Source organism: Oncorhynchus masou, chromosome 10 (assembly GCF_036934945.1).
Source record: "Oncorhynchus masou masou isolate Uvic2021 chromosome 10, UVic_Omas_1.1, whole genome shotgun sequence".
Lineage (NCBI taxonomy): Eukaryota > Metazoa > Chordata > Actinopteri > Salmoniformes > Salmonidae > Oncorhynchus > Oncorhynchus masou.
In genome coordinates this window covers 49,945,727-49,963,588 of record NC_088221.1, presented here as the reverse complement: position 1 = coordinate 49,963,588, position 17,862 = coordinate 49,945,727, and the positions used below count along the sequence as shown (strand labels likewise).

Below are 17,862 nucleotides of genomic sequence, written 5' to 3'. Positions count from 1 at the left end.
GTAAATATAATGACCCCATACCCTCTGATACTGACCAGTAGTAAATATAATGACCCCATACCTTCTGATACTGACCAGTAGTAAATATAATGACCCCATACCCTCTGATACTGACCAGTAGTAAATATAATGACCCCATACCTTCTGATACTGACCAGTAGTAAATATAATGACCCCATACCCTCTGATACTGACCAGTAGTAAATATAATGACCCCATACCCTCTGATACTGACCAGTAGTAAATATAATGACCCCATACCCTCTGATACTGACCAGTAGTAAATATAATGACCCCATACCCTCTGATACTGACCAGTAGTAAATATAATGACCCCATACCCTCTGATACTGACCAGTAGTAAATATAATGACCCCATACCCTCTGATACTGACCAGTAGTAAATATAATGACCCCATACCCTCTGATACTGACCAGTAGTAAATATAATGACCCCATACCCTCTGATACTGACCAGTAGTAAATATAATGACCCCATACCTTCTGATACTGACCAGTAGTAAATATATTGACCCCATACCCTCTGATACTGACCAGTAGTAAATATAATGACCCCATACCCTCTGATACTGACCAGTAGTAAATATAATGACCCCATACCCTCTGATACTGACCAGTAGTAAATATAATGACCCCATACCCGCTGATACTGACCAGTAGTAAATATAATGACCCCATACCCTGATATAATGACCCCATACCTCTTACTGACCAGTAGTAAATATAATGACCCCATACCCTCTGATACTGACCAGTAGTAAATATAATGACCCCATACCCTCTGATACTGACCAGTAGTAAATATAATGACCCCATACCCTCTGATACTGACCAGTAGTAAATATAATGACCCCATACCCTTATACTGACCAGTAGTAAATATAATGACCCCATACCCTCTGATACTGACCAGTAGTAAATATAATGACCCCATACCCTCTGATACTGACCAGTAGTAAATATAATGACCCCATACCCTCTGATACTGACCAGTAGTAAACATAATGACCCCATACCCTCTGATACTGACCAGTAGTAAATATAATGACCCCATACCCTCTGATACTGACCAGTAGTAAATATAATGACCCCATACCCTCTGATACTGACCACTAGTAAATATAATGACCCCATACCCTATGATACTGACCAGTAGTAAATATAATGACCCCATACCTTCTGATACTGACCAGTAGTAAATATAATGACCCCATACCCTCTGATACTGACCAGTAGTAAATATAATGACTCCATACCCTCCAATAAAGACCAGTAGTAAATATAATGACCCCATACCCTCTGATACTGACCAGTAGTAAATATAATGACCCCATACCCTCTGATACTGACCAGTAGTAAATATAATGACCCCATACCCTCTGATACTGACCAGTAGTAAATATAATGACTCCATACCCTCTGATACTGACCAGTAGTAAATATAATGACCCCATACCCTCTGATACTGACCAGTAGTAAATATAATGACCCCATTCCCTCTGATACTGACCAGTAGTAAATATAATGACCCCATACCCTCTGATACTGACCAGTAGTAAATATAATGACCCCATACCCGGACACTGACCAGTATCATGTGACCAGTAGAGATGTCCATCTTGGACTGGGCGGGCTCCTCGCTCCAGGAGGGCGTACTGCTGTGTGAGGAGGGGCTGTGTTGTGGGCCGTCACTGAACTGGGACGACACACTGCTCACCCTGGAGGTGTCTGTCCCCCTCCGACCTCCCGCTCCCACACCCACCGCCTCCTGACGACTGAGCGAAGTCTTGGCTGCCATGTGCTGCCGGCAGAGCTCCTAGGAAGTTGACAGAAAGATATTCTGGTAAACCAGATGTAAACAACAAGCCAATCACTTTCCTCAGCCATAATTATGATTCTATCATCACAACTCGCGAGACATTTAATAGAGAAGTTATGGTAAAAGGTCACACAAAGCAACTAACAACTGCGTATGGAGATGTCTGCCCAGTAGAAAATGATAACCAACTCATCGTGGCTTTGCCACAATATTGGAATTACTTAAAAAATAAATGTAATAATTAGTCTACCTGCCACCCGTTAAAAACATAAATGGCTTAGAATGATTAGCGTAAATCAAAACAATGCATCACGTGAAGTCCAACGTTTTGACAGCAATGCAGTATAACATTCAAGTCAGTTGGGAACAGGGCTTTGATGTCCCAGTACCTTGACACCGGGTCTTTGAACTAACATATCCATCCTTTCATTTCAATTTAAGCTATTATATCAAATACTTGCTACAAGAATAATGCTCAATATATGGGGCATTGAACAGTCAGCCCAGTGCAGACTCTGCCACAAAGATGCAGAATCAATAGATCATTCAGCCCAGTGCAGACTGCCACAAAGATACAGAATCAATAGATCAGTCAGCCCAGTGCAGACTCTGCCACAAAGATACAGAATCAATAGATCAGTCAGCCCAGTGCAAACTCTGCCACAAAGATACAGAATCAATAGATCAGTCAGCCCAGTGCAGACTCTGCCACAAAGATACAGAATCAATAGATCAGTCAGCCCAGTGCAGACTCTGCCACAAAGATACAGAATCAATAGATCAGTCAGCCTTGTGCAGACTCTGCCACAAAGATACAGAATCAATAGATCAGTCAGCCCAGTGCAGACTCTGACAGAAAGATACAGAATCAATAGATCAGTCAGCCCAGTGCAGACTCTGCCACGAGGAAACAGAATCAATAGATCAGTCAGCCCAGTGCAGACTCTGCCACAAAGATACAGAATCAATAGATCAGTCAGCCCTGTGCAGACTCTGACAGAAAGATACAGAATCAATAGATCAGTCAGCCCAGTGCAGACTCTGCCACAAAGATACAGAATCAATAGATCAGTCAGCCCAGTGCAGACTCTGACAGAAAGATACAGAATCAATAGATCAGTCAGCCCTGTGCAGACTCTGCCACAAAGATACAGAATCAATAGATCAGTCAGCCCAGTGCAGACTCTGACAGAAAGATACAGAATCAATAGATCAGTCAGCCCAGTGCAGACTCTGCCACAAAGATACAGAATCAATAGATCAGTCAGCCAAGTGCAGACTCTGCTACAAAGATACAGAATCAATAGATCAGTCAGCCCTGTGCAGAGTCTGCCACAAAGATACAGACTCAATAGATCAGTCAGCCCAGTGCAGACTCTGACAGAAAGATACAGAATCAATAGATCATTTAGCCCAGTGCAGACTCTGCCACGAGGAAACAGAATCAATAGAACATATTTTCTGGGTCATCGGTGGCTCCCTTTTGGACTCAGGTCCAGGAATGGTGGTTATATGATATCAGGGTGCAGATGCAAACTGTATTGTTTGGGGATCTGAAAAAAACACAATCATTCAACGGGAACTGTCGTTATGCTCTTGGGTAAAGTATTTCTTTTTCGGGCATTATTGGTAGAAATGTTACAAATGGGGAGGTCCAGGGCCCTCGTCTGACATCATAGTAAAATGAGGGATGTAATGCAAAAAGTAAACAGCAAAATGTTGTTATAAACTGTGTGGTTAGACCCCTGAATGCTGATTGGTTGAAAGCTGTGGACGAATTAAAGCAACGAAGCCAGAGGGGGTGTGGTATATGGCCAAAAAACCACGGTTAGACACAACGCAACGTGATTAACATGAAAGGCTGGGGGGTCTCAATCATGGTGATGACGATCATGATGAGGCCTAACCTGTCCCAGAGTCTAATACTGAGGGCTACATACAGTTGAAGTCAGAGGATTGCGTACACCTTAGCCAAATATATTTAAACTCAGTTTTTCACAATTCCTGACATTTAATCCTAGTAAAAACTCCCTGTCTTGGGTCAGTTAAGATCACCACTTTATTTTAAGAATGTGAAATGTCAGAATAATAGTAGAGAGAATGATTTATTTCAGCTTTAATTTATTTCATCACATTCCCAGTGGGTCAGAAGTTAACAAACACTCAATTAGTATTTGGTAGCATTGCCTTTAAATTGTTTAATTAACTTGAGTCAAACATTTTGGGTAGCCTTCCACAAGCTTGCCACAATAAGTTGGGTGAATTTTGGCCCATTCCTACTGACAGAGCTGTTGAAACCGAGTCAGGTTTGTAGGCTTCCTTGCACGCTTTTTCAGTTGTGCCCACAAATGTTCTATAGGATTGAGGTCAGGGCTTTGTGATGGCCACTCCCAATACCTTGACATTGTTGTCCTTAAGCCATTTTGACACAGCTTTGGAAGTATGCTTGGGGTCGTTGTCCGTTTGGAAGACCCATTTGCGAAGATCCACCGAATTAAGGTTTGAGTAGATTGCTGAATCTTTTAACCACGTGGTTAAACTCTGAGACCATCGATCCGACAGAAGAAGAGCTATTCTTCGATACTAATTACTGCAGCTAGAAATGATGTACCTGTGAATGTGAGGACCGACAACCGCTGAAACATCTATTCTATAACAACACTGCTGAATGTTACTCTGAACTACCCATTCTAACCACGGCAGAGAGGGCGGACAAACTCTCCAACAGAAACTAACTTTCCAACAGAGATCACGACGACACACTGAGCGTAAATATATATATTGATTGTAATTATTCCAGAATGAGTGAACGTTCATGTGCAAAGGATTAGCATTTCAATTGTTTTAATTATTAACTTTGTATTGTCTTATCTTTCGCGCCCCCCTCAGCCCCTTTGTCTACCAAGCAGCCATACTGGTTTAGCCCACTAGGGCACATTCTGCTATCATTTCCCTGTAACTGTCACATCCTGACCTTAGTATTCTTTGTTTTCCTTGTTATTTTGGTTCGTTTAGGGTGTGACATGGGTGATGTATGTGTTTTTTGTCTTGTCTAGGGGTTTTGTATGTTTATGGGGCTGTTTCCTTTCTAGGTAGTTTGTAAGTCTATGGTTGCCTAGATTGGTTCTCAATTAGAGGCAGCTGTCTACCGTTGTCTCTGATTGGGAACCATATTTAGGCAGCCATATTCTGTGGGTACTTTGTGGGTGATTATCTATGTCTGTGTTAGTTGCTTGTGCACAGTTCTCTTATTATAGCATCACGGTCGTTATTCGTTTATTGTTTGGGTTCAGTTTACTTCATGGTCTTTCTTCAATAAAGAGGAATGTATACGAACCACGCCGCGTTTTGGTCCTCACCTTCTACTCCATACGACGATCCTGACAGTCACTATATCTACTGTTTAATTGTTTATGCATTTCTGTGATTATTTAAGTAGTAAATTATTTAAGACAATTGCTGTATGGATGATTCATAGTGAAGACTGGGTTTGTGCAGATAACCAACAATTTACAAAGCTTGGAATGAGACTAACATGAGGTAAAGAATAATTCATTAATTAGAAGACTAATTGATCAGATATTAAAATATCTGAAAGTTATATTAGGAAAATGATAACGCTGTAATCTGAATATTTTCCTTGGTGCCCTGACTCTCTAATTAATTACATTTACATGATTAAGTTAGTTTAATCACGTAATAATAATTACAGAGAATTTATTTGATAAAAATAAGTCTTCATTTTAATGATGCCAAAGACACGACACATCTATTTTGTGAAGTGCACCAGTCCCTCCTGCAGCAAAGCACCTCCACAACATGATGCGGCCACCCCCGTGCTTCACGGTTGGGATGGTATTCTTCGGCTTGTAAGCGTCCCCCTTTTTTCTCCAAACATAACAATGGTTGTTATGGCCAAACAGTTCTATTTTTGTTTCATCAGACCAGAGGACATTTCTCCAAAAAGTACGAACTTTGTCCCCATGTGCAGTTGCAAACCGTAGTCTGGCTTTTTTATGGCGGTTTTGGAGCAGTGGCTTCTTCATTGCTGAGTGGCCTTTCAGATTATGTCGATATAGGACTCGTTTTACTGTAGATATAGATACTTTTGTACCTGTTTCCTCCAGCATCTTCACAAGGTCTTTTGCTGTTGTTCTGGGATTGATTTGCACTTTTCGCACCAAAGTACGTTCATCTCTAGGAGACAGAATTTGTCTCCTTCCTGAGCGGTATAATGGCTGCATGGTCCCATGGTGTTTATATTTACGTACTATTGTTTGTACAGATTTGTACATTTTTTTGAGGTCTTTGCTGATTACTTTTGATTTTCCCATGTCAAGCAAGGAGGCACTGAGTTTGAAGGTAAGCCTTGAAATACATCCACAGGTACACCTCCAATTAACTAAAATAATGTCAATCAGCCTCATATTATGTCAATTAGCCTATCAGAAGCTTCTAAAGCCATGACATACTTTTCTGGAATTTTCCAAGCTGTTTAAAAGCACAGTCAACTTAGTGTATGTAAACTTCTGACCCACTGGAATTGTGATACAGTGAAATAATCTGTCTGTAAACAATTGTTGGAAAAATGACTTGTGTCATGCACAAAGTAGATGTCCTAACCGACTTGCCAAAACTATAGTTTGTTAACATGAAATTTGTAGAGTGGTTAAAAAACTATTTTTTATGACTCCAACCTAAGTGTATGTAAACTTTCAATTTCAACTGTATAAGGCTCTAGCCTCGCCTACCCGTTAGTCAAAGTGTGTCTCAGGTTCCAAATGGCACCCTATTCTCTATTTAGTGCACTACTTTTGACACAGGGTCATAGCGCTCTGGTTTAACAAGAAGTGCACTACATGGGGATTAGGGAGTGATTTGGGACACTCAGAAGTGTCTCCTCTCCTCTACCTGGTAGTCAAAGTGTGTCTCCGGTCCTCCCTCTGGTCCGAGGCCCAATTTCCCTGAGGCCGGCTGCTGGGTGTGGTGTCTGAGACAGGCGATGGTCAACGCTACCACCACCACGCCGCCCACACACGCCATGGACACCAGCGTCAGTACCAGTCCACTGGAGCCCTCCCTCACCCGCGTGGCATGGGGCAGCCCATGACCCTCACTCCTCTGTAGGGGGAGAGAGAGAAAATAGAGAGGTCGAGAAGGAGGAAGAGATGACAGAGAGGGGAGAGAGACAGAGAGGAGAGAGAGAGAGTAGGAGGAAGAGATGACAGAGAGAGAGAGTAGGAGGAAGAGAGAGACAGAGAGAGAGTAGGGGGAAGAGAGAGACAGAGAGAGAGTAGGAGGAAGAGATGACAGAGGGGAGAGAGACAGAGAGGAGAGAGAGAGAGTAGGAGGAAGAGGAAGAAAGAGAGTAGGATGAAGAGAGAGACAGAGAGAGAGTAGGAGGAAGAGAGAGACAGAGAGAGAGTAGGAGGAAGAGATGACAGAGAGGGGAGAGAGACAGAGAGGAGAGAGAGAGAGAGAGTAGAAGGAAGAGATGACAGAGAGGGGAGAGAGAAAGAGAGGAGAGAGATGACAGAGAGGGGAGAGAGACAGAGAGGAGAAAGAGAGAGTAGGAGGAAGAGGAAGAGAGAGAGAGTAGGATGAAGAGGAAGAGAGAGAGTAGGAGGAAGAGGAAGAGAGAGACAGGGCGGAGAGAGAATAGGAGGAAGAGGAAGAGAGAGAGTAGGAGGAAGAGAGAGACAGAAAAGAGAGAGAGTAGGAGGAAGAGATGACAGAGAGGGGAGAGAGACAGAGAGGAGAGAGAGAGTAGGAGGAAGAGGAAGAAAGAGAGTAGGATGAAGAGAGAGACAGAGAGAGAGTAGGAGGAAGAGAGAGACAGAGAGAGAGTAGGAGGAAGAGATGACAGAGAGGGGAGAGAGACAGAGAGGAGAGAGAGAGAGGAGGAGGAAGAGGAAGAAAGAGAGTAGGATGAAGAGGAAGAGAGAGAGTAGGAGGAAGAGAGAGAGAGTAGGAGGAAGAGAAAGAGAGAGACAGAGCGGAGAGAGAATAGGAGGAAGATGAAGAGAGAGAGTAGGAGGAAGAGAGAGACAGAGAAGAGAGAGAGTAGGAGGAAGAGAGAGACAGAGAGGAGAGAGATAATAGGAGGAAGAGGAAGAGAGATAGAGAGTCGGAGGAAGAGAGAGAAAGACAGGAGAGAGAGTAGGAGGAAGAGGAAGTGAGAGAGAAAGGAAGGAGAAAGTAGGGAAAAGTGTATTATTATTTATGTCAACAAAGATACTTGTTTGTTTATAGAGATGATGTTTTAACAAGTTATTTGTCTTCAGAGTGTTGACTACAATGATGTTTAATACTTGTTTGTTAATTGAGATGTTTTAACAAGTTATTTGTCTTCAGAGTGTTGACTACAATGATGTTTAATACTTGTTTGTTAATTGAGATGTTTTAACAAGTTATTTGTCTTCAGAGTGTTGACTACAATGATGTTTAATACTTGTTTGTTAATTGAGATGTTAAGAAGTTAGTTGTCTTCAGACAGTTGACTATAAGGATGTCTGTCTCTTCCCCACTCGTAATGATAGAGCAGGACAATGACAAATGACAGCGAGAGACAGCTGTGAACTACCAGCTGTGAAACAGGGAAGGGACTCAGGGGGTATGCTAATTTGGTATAGAGCAGACCTGACTAACTCTATTAAATTATTCGAAAGAGGATATTTTACATTTGTCAAAAAAATTCAAAAATGTCCTCCTGTGTTCTACCTATATCCCCCCACTAGAGCTAAGGATGATGTTAAAGAGTTTAAATATTTATTTTATTTAACTAGGCAAGTAATTTAAGAACATATTCTTATTTTACAATGACGGCCCACCCTCCCCAGATGACCCAGATGACCCAGATGACGCTGGGCCAATTGTGCGCTGCCATATAGGACTCCCGATGACAACTGGTTGTGATACAGCCCGGGATCAAACCAGGGTCTGTAGTGACGCCTGTAGCACTGAGATGCAGTGCCACTCGGGAGACCAGAAGTAATTTGGAATTTGTGGTTAATATATTTTATCATTTTATTGAGGATACCATCAACACCACAGGCCTTTTTGGGTTAGAGAGTTTGTATTTTGTCCTGTAGTTTATTCAAATCAAATCCAATTGTATTAGTCATATAAGTCAAATACAACCTTACAGTGAAATGCTTACTTATGAGGCCCTAACCAACAATGCAGTTTAAAAAAAAATATACGAATAAGAAATAAAAAGAAACAAGTAATTAAAGAGCAGCAGTAAAATAACAATAGTGAGACTTTATACAGGGGGGGTACCGGTACAGAGTCAATGTGGAGGCTATATACAGGGGGGGGGGGGTACTGGTACAGAGTCAATGTGGAGGCTATATACGGGGGGGGGGGTACCGGTACAGAGTCAATGTGGAGGCTATATACAGGGGGGTACCGGTACAAATCCAATGATGATCAACTCCCATATCTACTGGGTGAAATACCACAGTGTGCCATCACAGCAGCAATATTTAATATTTGACCTGTTGCCACGAGAAAAGGGAAACCAGTGAAGAACAAACACCATTGTAAATACAACCCCTATTTATGTTTATTTATTTTCCCTTTTGTATTTTCATATATGACTTTTGACATGTCTTTATTCTTATGGTACTTTTGTGAGTGTAATGTTACTGTTCATTTTTTGATTGCTTGTTTCAATGTTTATTGTCTATTTGTCACAAGCTGTTTATTCTCCATGTTGTTTGGGTTGGGGTGTGATTTAGGGTGGGATATCTAGGGGAATTGTATATCTATGTTGGTTGGGTTGGGGTGTGATTTAGGGTGGGATATCTAGGGGAATTGTATATCTATGTTGGTTGGGTCGGGGTGTGATTTAGGGTGGGATATCTAAGGGAATTGTATATCTATGTTGGTAGGGTCGGGGTGTGATTTAGGGTGGGATATCTAGGGGAATTGAATATCTATGTTGGCCTGATATGGTTCCCAATCAGAGGCAGCTGTTTATCATTGTCTCTGATTGGTGATCATATTTAGAAAGCCATTTTGGGATCTTGTCTATGTATTGTTGCCTGTGAGCGTTAGTCTAGCGTCACGTTTCGGTTGTTCCTTTTTGTTGTTCCTTTTTGTTGTTCCTTTTTGTTGTTCCTTTTTGTTGTTTTTGTTCTTTGACGTTTTCATTTCCAAAATAAAGGATGGAAACACACCACGCTGCATCTTGGTCTCCTCCTTATGACGAACGTGACACTAATTTACTTGCTTTGTTAACATATAATATAACAATAGGGGCGCCAGGTAGCCTTGTGGTTAGAGGTTTGGACTAGTCTCCGAAAGGTTACTGGATCGAATCCCTGACCTGACATGGTGTAAATCTGTCGTCCTGCCCTTGACAATGGCAGTTAACCCACTCTTCCTCGGTAGGCAGTCATTGGAAATAAGAATTTGTTCTTAACTGGCTTGCCTCGTTAAATAAAGGTTATGAATAAATAAATAAAGCCAATTGAATTGAAAGACAGAGAGACAAAGTGGGCTGTAAAAATGTTGTTTTTTTTAAAGGGAGAGAATGAAGAAAAGAGAGTGCAGGGGTGATATCTGCCTCCCTGCCTGTTGATGTTGTTGCCATGATGTCTGAGAACCTCAGTGGGGGAGGACCGAGCCAGGCGCTGTCATGGCAACAGAGAAATGCTCAGTGTAATGAGTGGTCATCAAGGTTGGGACTTAATTAAGAATTAGCAATTTAATATAAGGAACAAAATACCTTTTTAACATTCGATTTCTGACCCCAGTAAACAGTCAGTAACACAGCAGTATAACGTTTTACCCCAGTTAACAGTCAGTAACACAGCAGTCTAACGTTTTACCCCAGTAAACAGTCAGTAACACAGCAGTATAACGTTTTACCCCAGTAAACACAGTCAGTAACACAGCAGTCTAACGTTTTACCCCAGTTAACACAGTCAGTAACACAGCAGTCTAACGTTTTACCCCAGTAAACACAGTCAGTAACACAGCAGTATAACGTTTTACCCCAGTAAACAGTCAGTAACACAGCAGTATAACGTTTTACCCCAGTTAACAGTCAGTAACACAGCAGTCTAACGTTTTACCCCAGTAAACAGTCAGTAACACAGCAGTCTAACGTTTCACCCCAGTAAACAGTCAGTAACACAGCAGTCTAACGTTTTACCCCAGTAAACAGTCAGTAACACAGCAGTCTAACGTTTTACCCCAGTAAACACAGTCAGTAACACAGCAGTCTAACGTTTTACCCCAGTAAACACAGTCAGTAACACAGCAGTCTAACGTTTTACCCCAGTAAACACAGTCAGTAACACAGCAGTATAACGTTTTACCCCAGTAAACACAGTCAGTAACACAGCAGTATAACGTTTTACCCCAGTTAACAGTCAGTAACACAGCAGTCTAACGTTTTACCCCAGTAAACACAGTCAGTAACACAGCAGTCTAACGTTTTACCCCAGTTAACAGTCAGTAACACAGCAGTCTAACGTTTTACCCCAGTAAACACAGTCAGTAACACAGCAGTATAACGTTTAACCCCAGTAAACACAGTCAGTAACACAGCAGTATAACGTTTTACCCCAGTAAACACAGTCAGTAACACAGCAGTCTAACGTTTTACCCCAGTAAACAGTCAGTAACACAGCAGTCTAACGTTTTACCCCAGTAAACACAGTCAGTAACACAGCAGTTTAACGTTTTACCCCAGTTAACAGTCAGTAACACAGCAGTCTAACGTTTTACCCCAGTAAACAGTCAGTAACACAGCAGTCTAACGTTTTACCCCAGTAAACACAGTCAGTAACACAGCAGTATAACATTTTACCCCAGTAAACACAGTCAGTAACACAGCAGTATAACGTTTTACCCCAGTAAACACAGTCAGTAACACAGCAGTATAACGTTTTACCCCAGTTAACAGTCAGTAACACAGCAGTCTAACGTTTTACCCCAGTAAACACAGTCAGTAACACAGCAGTCTAACGTTTTACCCCAGTTAACAGTCAGTAACACAGCAGTCTAACGTTTTACCCCAGTAAACACAGTCAGTAACACAGCAGTTTAACGTTTTACCCCAGTTAACAGTCAGTAACACAGCAGTCTAACGTTTTACCCCAGTAAACAGTCAGTAACACAGCAGTATAACGTTTTACCCCAGTAAACAGTCAGTAACACAGCAGTCTAACGTTTTACCCCAGTAAACACAGTCAGTAACACAGCAGTATAACGTTTTATCCCAGTAAACAGTCAGTAACACAGCAGTCTAACGTTTTACCCCAGTAAACACAGTCAGTAACACAGCAGTATAACGTTTTACCCCAGTTAACAGTCAGTAACACAGCAGTATAACGTTTTACCCCAGTAAACAGTCAGTAACACAGCAGTATAACGTTTTACCCCAGTTAACAGTCAGTAACACAGCAGTCTAACGTTTTACCCCAGTAAACAGTCAGTAACACAGCAGTCTAACGTTTTACCCCAGTTAACAGTCAGTAACACAGCAGTATAACGTTTTACCCCAGTAAACACAGTCAGTAACACAGCAGTATAACGTTTTACCCCAGTAAACACAGTCAGTAACACAGCAGTCTAACGTTTTACCCCAGTAAACAGTCAGTAACACAGCAGTCTAACGTTTTACCCCAGTAAACACAGTCAGTAACACAGCAGTATAACATTTTACCCCAGTAAACACAGTCAGTAACACAGCAGTATAACGTTTTACCCCAGTAAACACAGTCAGTAACACAGCAGTATAACGTTTTACCCCAGTTAACACAGTCAGTAACACAGCAGTATAACGTTTTACCCCAGTAAACACAGTCAGTAACACAGCAGTCTAACGTTTTACCCCAGTAAACAGTCAGTAACACAGCAGTCTAACGTTTTACCCCAGTAAACACAGTCACTAACACAGCAGTATAACGTTTTACCCCAGTAAACAGTCAGTAACACAGCAGTCTAACGTTTTACCCCAGTAAACAGTCAGTAACACAGCAGTCTAACGTTTTACCCCAGTAAACAGTCAGTAACACAGCAGTATAACGTTTTACCCCAGTAAACAGTCAGTAACACAGCAGTATAACGTTTTACCCCAGTAAACAGTCAGTAACACAGCAGTCTAACGTTTTACCCCAGTAAACAGTCAGTAACACAGCAGTCTAACGTTTTACCCCAGTAAACAGTCAGTAACACAGCAGTCTAACGTTTTACCCCAGTAAACAGTCAGTAACACAGCAGTCTAACGTTTTACCCCAGTTAACAGTCAGTAACACAGCAGTCTAACGTTTTACCCCAGTAAACAGTCAGTAACACAGCAGTATAACGTTTTACCCCAGTAAACACAGTCAGTAACACAGCAGTCTAACGTTTTACCCCAGTAAACAGTCAGTAACACAGCAGTCTAACGTTTTACCCCAGTAAACACAGTCAGTAACACAGCAGTATAACGTTTTACCCCAGTAAACAGTCAGTAACACAGCAGTATAACGTTTTACCCCAGTAAACACAGTCAGTAACACAGCAGTCTAACGTTTTACCCCAGTAAACACAGTCAGTAACACAGCAGTCTAACGTTTTACCCCAGTAAACACAGTCAGTAACACAGCAGTAAAACGTTTTACCCCAGTAAACAGTCAGTAACACAGCAGTAAAACGTTTTACCCCAGTAAACACAGTCAGTAACACAGCAGTATAACGTTTAACCCCAGTAAACACAGTCAGTAACACAGCAGTATAACGTTTTACCCCAGTAAACACAGTCAGTAACACAGCAGTATAACGTTTTACCCCAGTTAACAGTCAGTAACACAGCAGTATAACGTTTTACCCCAGTAAACACAGTCAGTAACACAGCAGTCTAACGTTTTACCCCAGTAAACACAGTCAGTAACACAGCAGTCTAACGTTTTACCCCAGTTAACAGTCAGTAACACAGCAGTATAACGTTTTACCCCAGTAAACACAGTCAGTAACACAGCAGTCTAACGTTTTACCCCAGTAAACACAGTCAGTAACACAGCAGTATAACGTTTTACCCCAGTAAACACAGTCAGTAACACAGCAGTCTAACGTTTTACCCCAGTTAACAGTCAGTAACACAGCAGTCTAACGTTTTACCCCAGTAAACACAGTCAGTAACACAGCAGTCTAACGTTTTACCCCAGTTAACAGTCAGTAACACAGCAGTCTAACGTTTTACCCCAGTTAACAGTCAGTAACACAGCAGTATAACGTTTTACCCCAGTTAACAGTCAGTAACACAGCAGTCTAACGTTTTACCCCAGTTAACAGTCAGTAACACAGCAGTCTAACGTTTTACCCCAGTAAACACAGTCAGTAACACAGCAGTCTAACGTTTTACCCCAGTAAACACAGTCAGTAACACAGCAGTCTAACGTTTTACCCCAATAAACACAGTCAGTAACACAGCAGTATAACGTTTTACCCCAGTAAACACACAACAAAACAATTGATTATAATCAATACATTCTTGGAAAGTAAAAGTGACCAAATTGAATGATTCGCTGTTAGACGCAGGGCCAGTAGCACATTACATCATCGCCTCTTCAATCACAGGGCTGCAGGTGGGCGGTTACTGTGGTGACCCACAGTATGAAAGAGAGTTAGTTGCTATTTTGGCTACTAATTGTCAGGGTAAGTTGCTGGAGGCAGGTAGATTGTTGTAAAATAACGTACATTTGCGTTAATAGTTTGAATATACAATAACCTTACTCTAATTGTTTTGACCGTTGTTCAGGTACACTCTTTTTCTATACTTCTAGCAGTACAATTTTGATTGTGAGATGTTGATTGGGTTTTATTTGGCTGTAAGAAAGGGAGATCTGAAAGTTGTGAGAAAAAAAGGTTTGACATATCCAATAAATGTCGTTCCACTTCATGATTGTGTCCCACTTGTTGTTGATTCTTCACAAAAAAAATACAGTTTTATATCTTTATGTTTGAAGCCTGAAATGTGGCAAAAGGTCACAAAGTTCAAGGGGGCCGAATTCTTTCGCAAAGGCACTGTATATATATATATATATATATATATTTTTTTACATTACTCTCATACGGAGAGATGTGTGTAAAACATGGGGGAGGATTCAGTTTTTTGAGGGTTTGAATTTAAGTTATACAACTTAAGTGATAAGTGAACGAGTGTATTGTATTGTTGAGTGTATTGTATTGTTGTGTTTGTTTTGTTCTATTCCCGAGGGGTATAGGTCTAACTTTTTGATCCTTAGCTCTACGATGGAGTTGACAGTGAGATGGGGAGTATAAACCAATTTGAAAGAATAGTTTCAATAGAATGTTTTGATATTCTCTGTGAAATATGTTTAGATATGTGTATTAAGAATAATTGGTAAAAGTAATCATTTATCATGTAGTTAATGAACTGAACTAAACTGTTGTTCTGATTTGTTCTTTCGAGGTGATCATGAAAAGTGACATCAGACGGTATCTTAATGCATGGGAGAGATAATTGGACCGAATAGTGTGTGTACCTCAAAACCCCCTCTAACTGGCTGAAGAAGAGTGACAAAGGTGTTGAAGGCTTTCTGAACCACTTCTACCGAGAGAAAGGAACCAAGCCAGAAATTGGTGTACAGTATCAGATCTAAGCTATCAACTGCTTTTCTTTCATGTTTCTCTCATACTGTGATGAGTCCACTTGGAGTGATCATGGAGAGAGATCTGTTCATTTTCTTTTGATGCTGGCATATTGGTTGACGAATGGACAAGACATGAGTGGTAAAGATGAGACATTGAAATTGGGACATTATCATGGGACGTCCACTTTGAACTGTAAAGCTATCTGAAGAAGAACGAAAGAGACGCCAGAAGAATCCATGCCTGAGAGGGGGGGTTGGTCAACTGTGCCATTAAATTGTTTATACTTTTGTGGTATCAGGTTGATTGAAGAGGTCTACACCATGTAAATTGTAGTAATTTAGATTAAGAATGCATTGAGATACTGATCTGTATTGTAATCATGATTAAAAAAGTTAATAGTAGAATTATGGGATAATTATACTGTATGTAAATCTGCTAATATTGATGTGTGTTAAACTGAGGTTTTTACTGTTGAGTGATAAGACAAAGTTGAATCACTGAGGAATGCCATTCTAAATATTGGTTGGGTAAATAGTTGGGTTGTTACTTATGATTTGGAATATGAATGATTTCACTGCCCTATTCTCTATTCCTAAGTATATTTCTGAGCATGAGGACTTAGAGGGATGTCTGTCCTATATGTTGTGAGGAGGCCTGTGTTTAGATACTGGTTCTCATGTAACTTAGGGAGCATTTATAAATATTGGTTATGTTTTTATTTTCCTCAAATGGATTATTCTGTGTTATTAAACATGTGCAAGTTTGTCTCGTAGAATAAAGGTTGTAAACTTAGTTTTAGAAGAGAGAAAGCTTACATATAAGCTAAGGTATTTGACATTGAGGGGATTTGAATTTTTATTTCCTTTTAAATATTGAGTATGTAATTAATATTCTGATTCTTTAGAGCAATGTCACTGTTGGGGAATAATCGGAATCAGTTGGTAACATCGGTAAGATGTTTTATATTCATCATATGTTTGTATGTTACTTCTCATCAGAATGTTTATTTCTGTATACTACTACGGCAATACTGTGCAGTCATCTGTTCTCTGTCAGGACTAAGTTACTTGGGCCGGAGAGAGGGGAGACGTCAAGTGTGTATCTCTTGGCACCACAATGTCTGTGTGCCAGTCAGTGTGTCTCTATGATCTTGTCAAGATAGGATGGATTTGATATATGGCTGTTGATATGGAGGATTTGTTTATGGTTCTGAGTTTGAGAAAAGGACATAGTTTAGGAGACAAAGCTGAACGATAAATTATGCCAATGCTGTCTGGCTATGTGTGTCTTTGCTATAAAGGATCTCAGTTTCAATGTGTAAGGGACTCTCAGAGAATTCATTGATAGACACTGAATTGATCTGAGAGTCACAGGGTTGTGATGGAGCTCATATAATTAAAGATGGACTTTGTAATAACTCTGACTTGTGTGTGGTTTGCTCTCATGATTTGGTAAATACAGGAAATTTCCACGACAAAGTACATAATTTTCTTTCGGGATGTAGTGAAGTAAAAGTAAAAGTTGTCAAAAATAGTAAGGTCAAGTACAGATACCCCAAAAAACAACTTAAGTAGTAGTTTAAAGCATTTTTACACCATTGGTCTGCTATACAAATTGAGGAAAAGTGGTGATGGGGGAGAAACATACGACATTATACGATCCATTTAGACACACAAAGTATGCGGTTAAAATTACCATACAACAGACCATGTATTCACCCTGCACACCCTAATTGACAACCAAACAAACCAAAACAAAGGCAAAGTATTCTCATGCTTTGTTGATTTCAAAAAAGCCTTCGACTCACTTTGGCATGAGGGTCTGCTATACAAACTGATGGAAAGTGGTGTTGGGGGTAAAACATCCGACATTATAAAATCCATGTACACAAACTACAAGTGTGCGGTTAAAATTGGCAAAAAAACACACACATTTCTTCCCACAGGGCCGTGGGGTGAGACAGGGATGCAGCTTAAGCCCCACCCTCTTCAACATATATATCAACGAATTGGCGAGGGCACTTAGAACAGTCTGCAGCACCTGACCTCACCCTACTAGAATCTGCAGTCAAAATGTCTACTGTTTGCTGATAATCCCCAACCAAGGAGGGGCTATAGCAGCACCTCGATCTTCTGCACAGATTCTGTCAGTCCTGGGCCATGACAGTAAATCTCTGTAAGAACAAAAGAATGGTGTTCCAAAAAAGGTCCAGTTGCCAGGACCAGAAATTCAAATTCCATCTAGACACCAAGAGCACACAAAAAACTATACATACCTCAGCCTAAACATCAGAGCCACAGGTAACTAACTATACATACCTCAGCCTAAACATCAGAGCCACAGGTAACTAACTATACATACCTCAGCCTAAACATCAGAGCCACAGGTAACTAACTATACATACCTCA

The 17,862-nt window shown here is 40.9% G+C and overlaps 1 protein-coding gene across 1 annotated transcript in view; it reads right to left on the bottom strand.

The window, feature by feature from the left end:
• Window positions 1-17,862, bottom strand: part of ptprna (protein tyrosine phosphatase receptor type Na) — a 111,961-nt gene that overhangs the window by 32,555 nt on the left and 61,544 nt on the right. The window contains exons 14-15 of the mRNA XM_064976975.1: window positions 6,752-6,961; window positions 1,610-1,837 (exon numbers count right to left, since the gene is read on the bottom strand). Coding sequence (XP_064833047.1) covers window positions 1,610-1,837; window positions 6,752-6,961 — 438 coding nt within the window. The remainder of the gene's footprint in view (window positions 1-1,609; window positions 1,838-6,751; window positions 6,962-17,862) is intronic.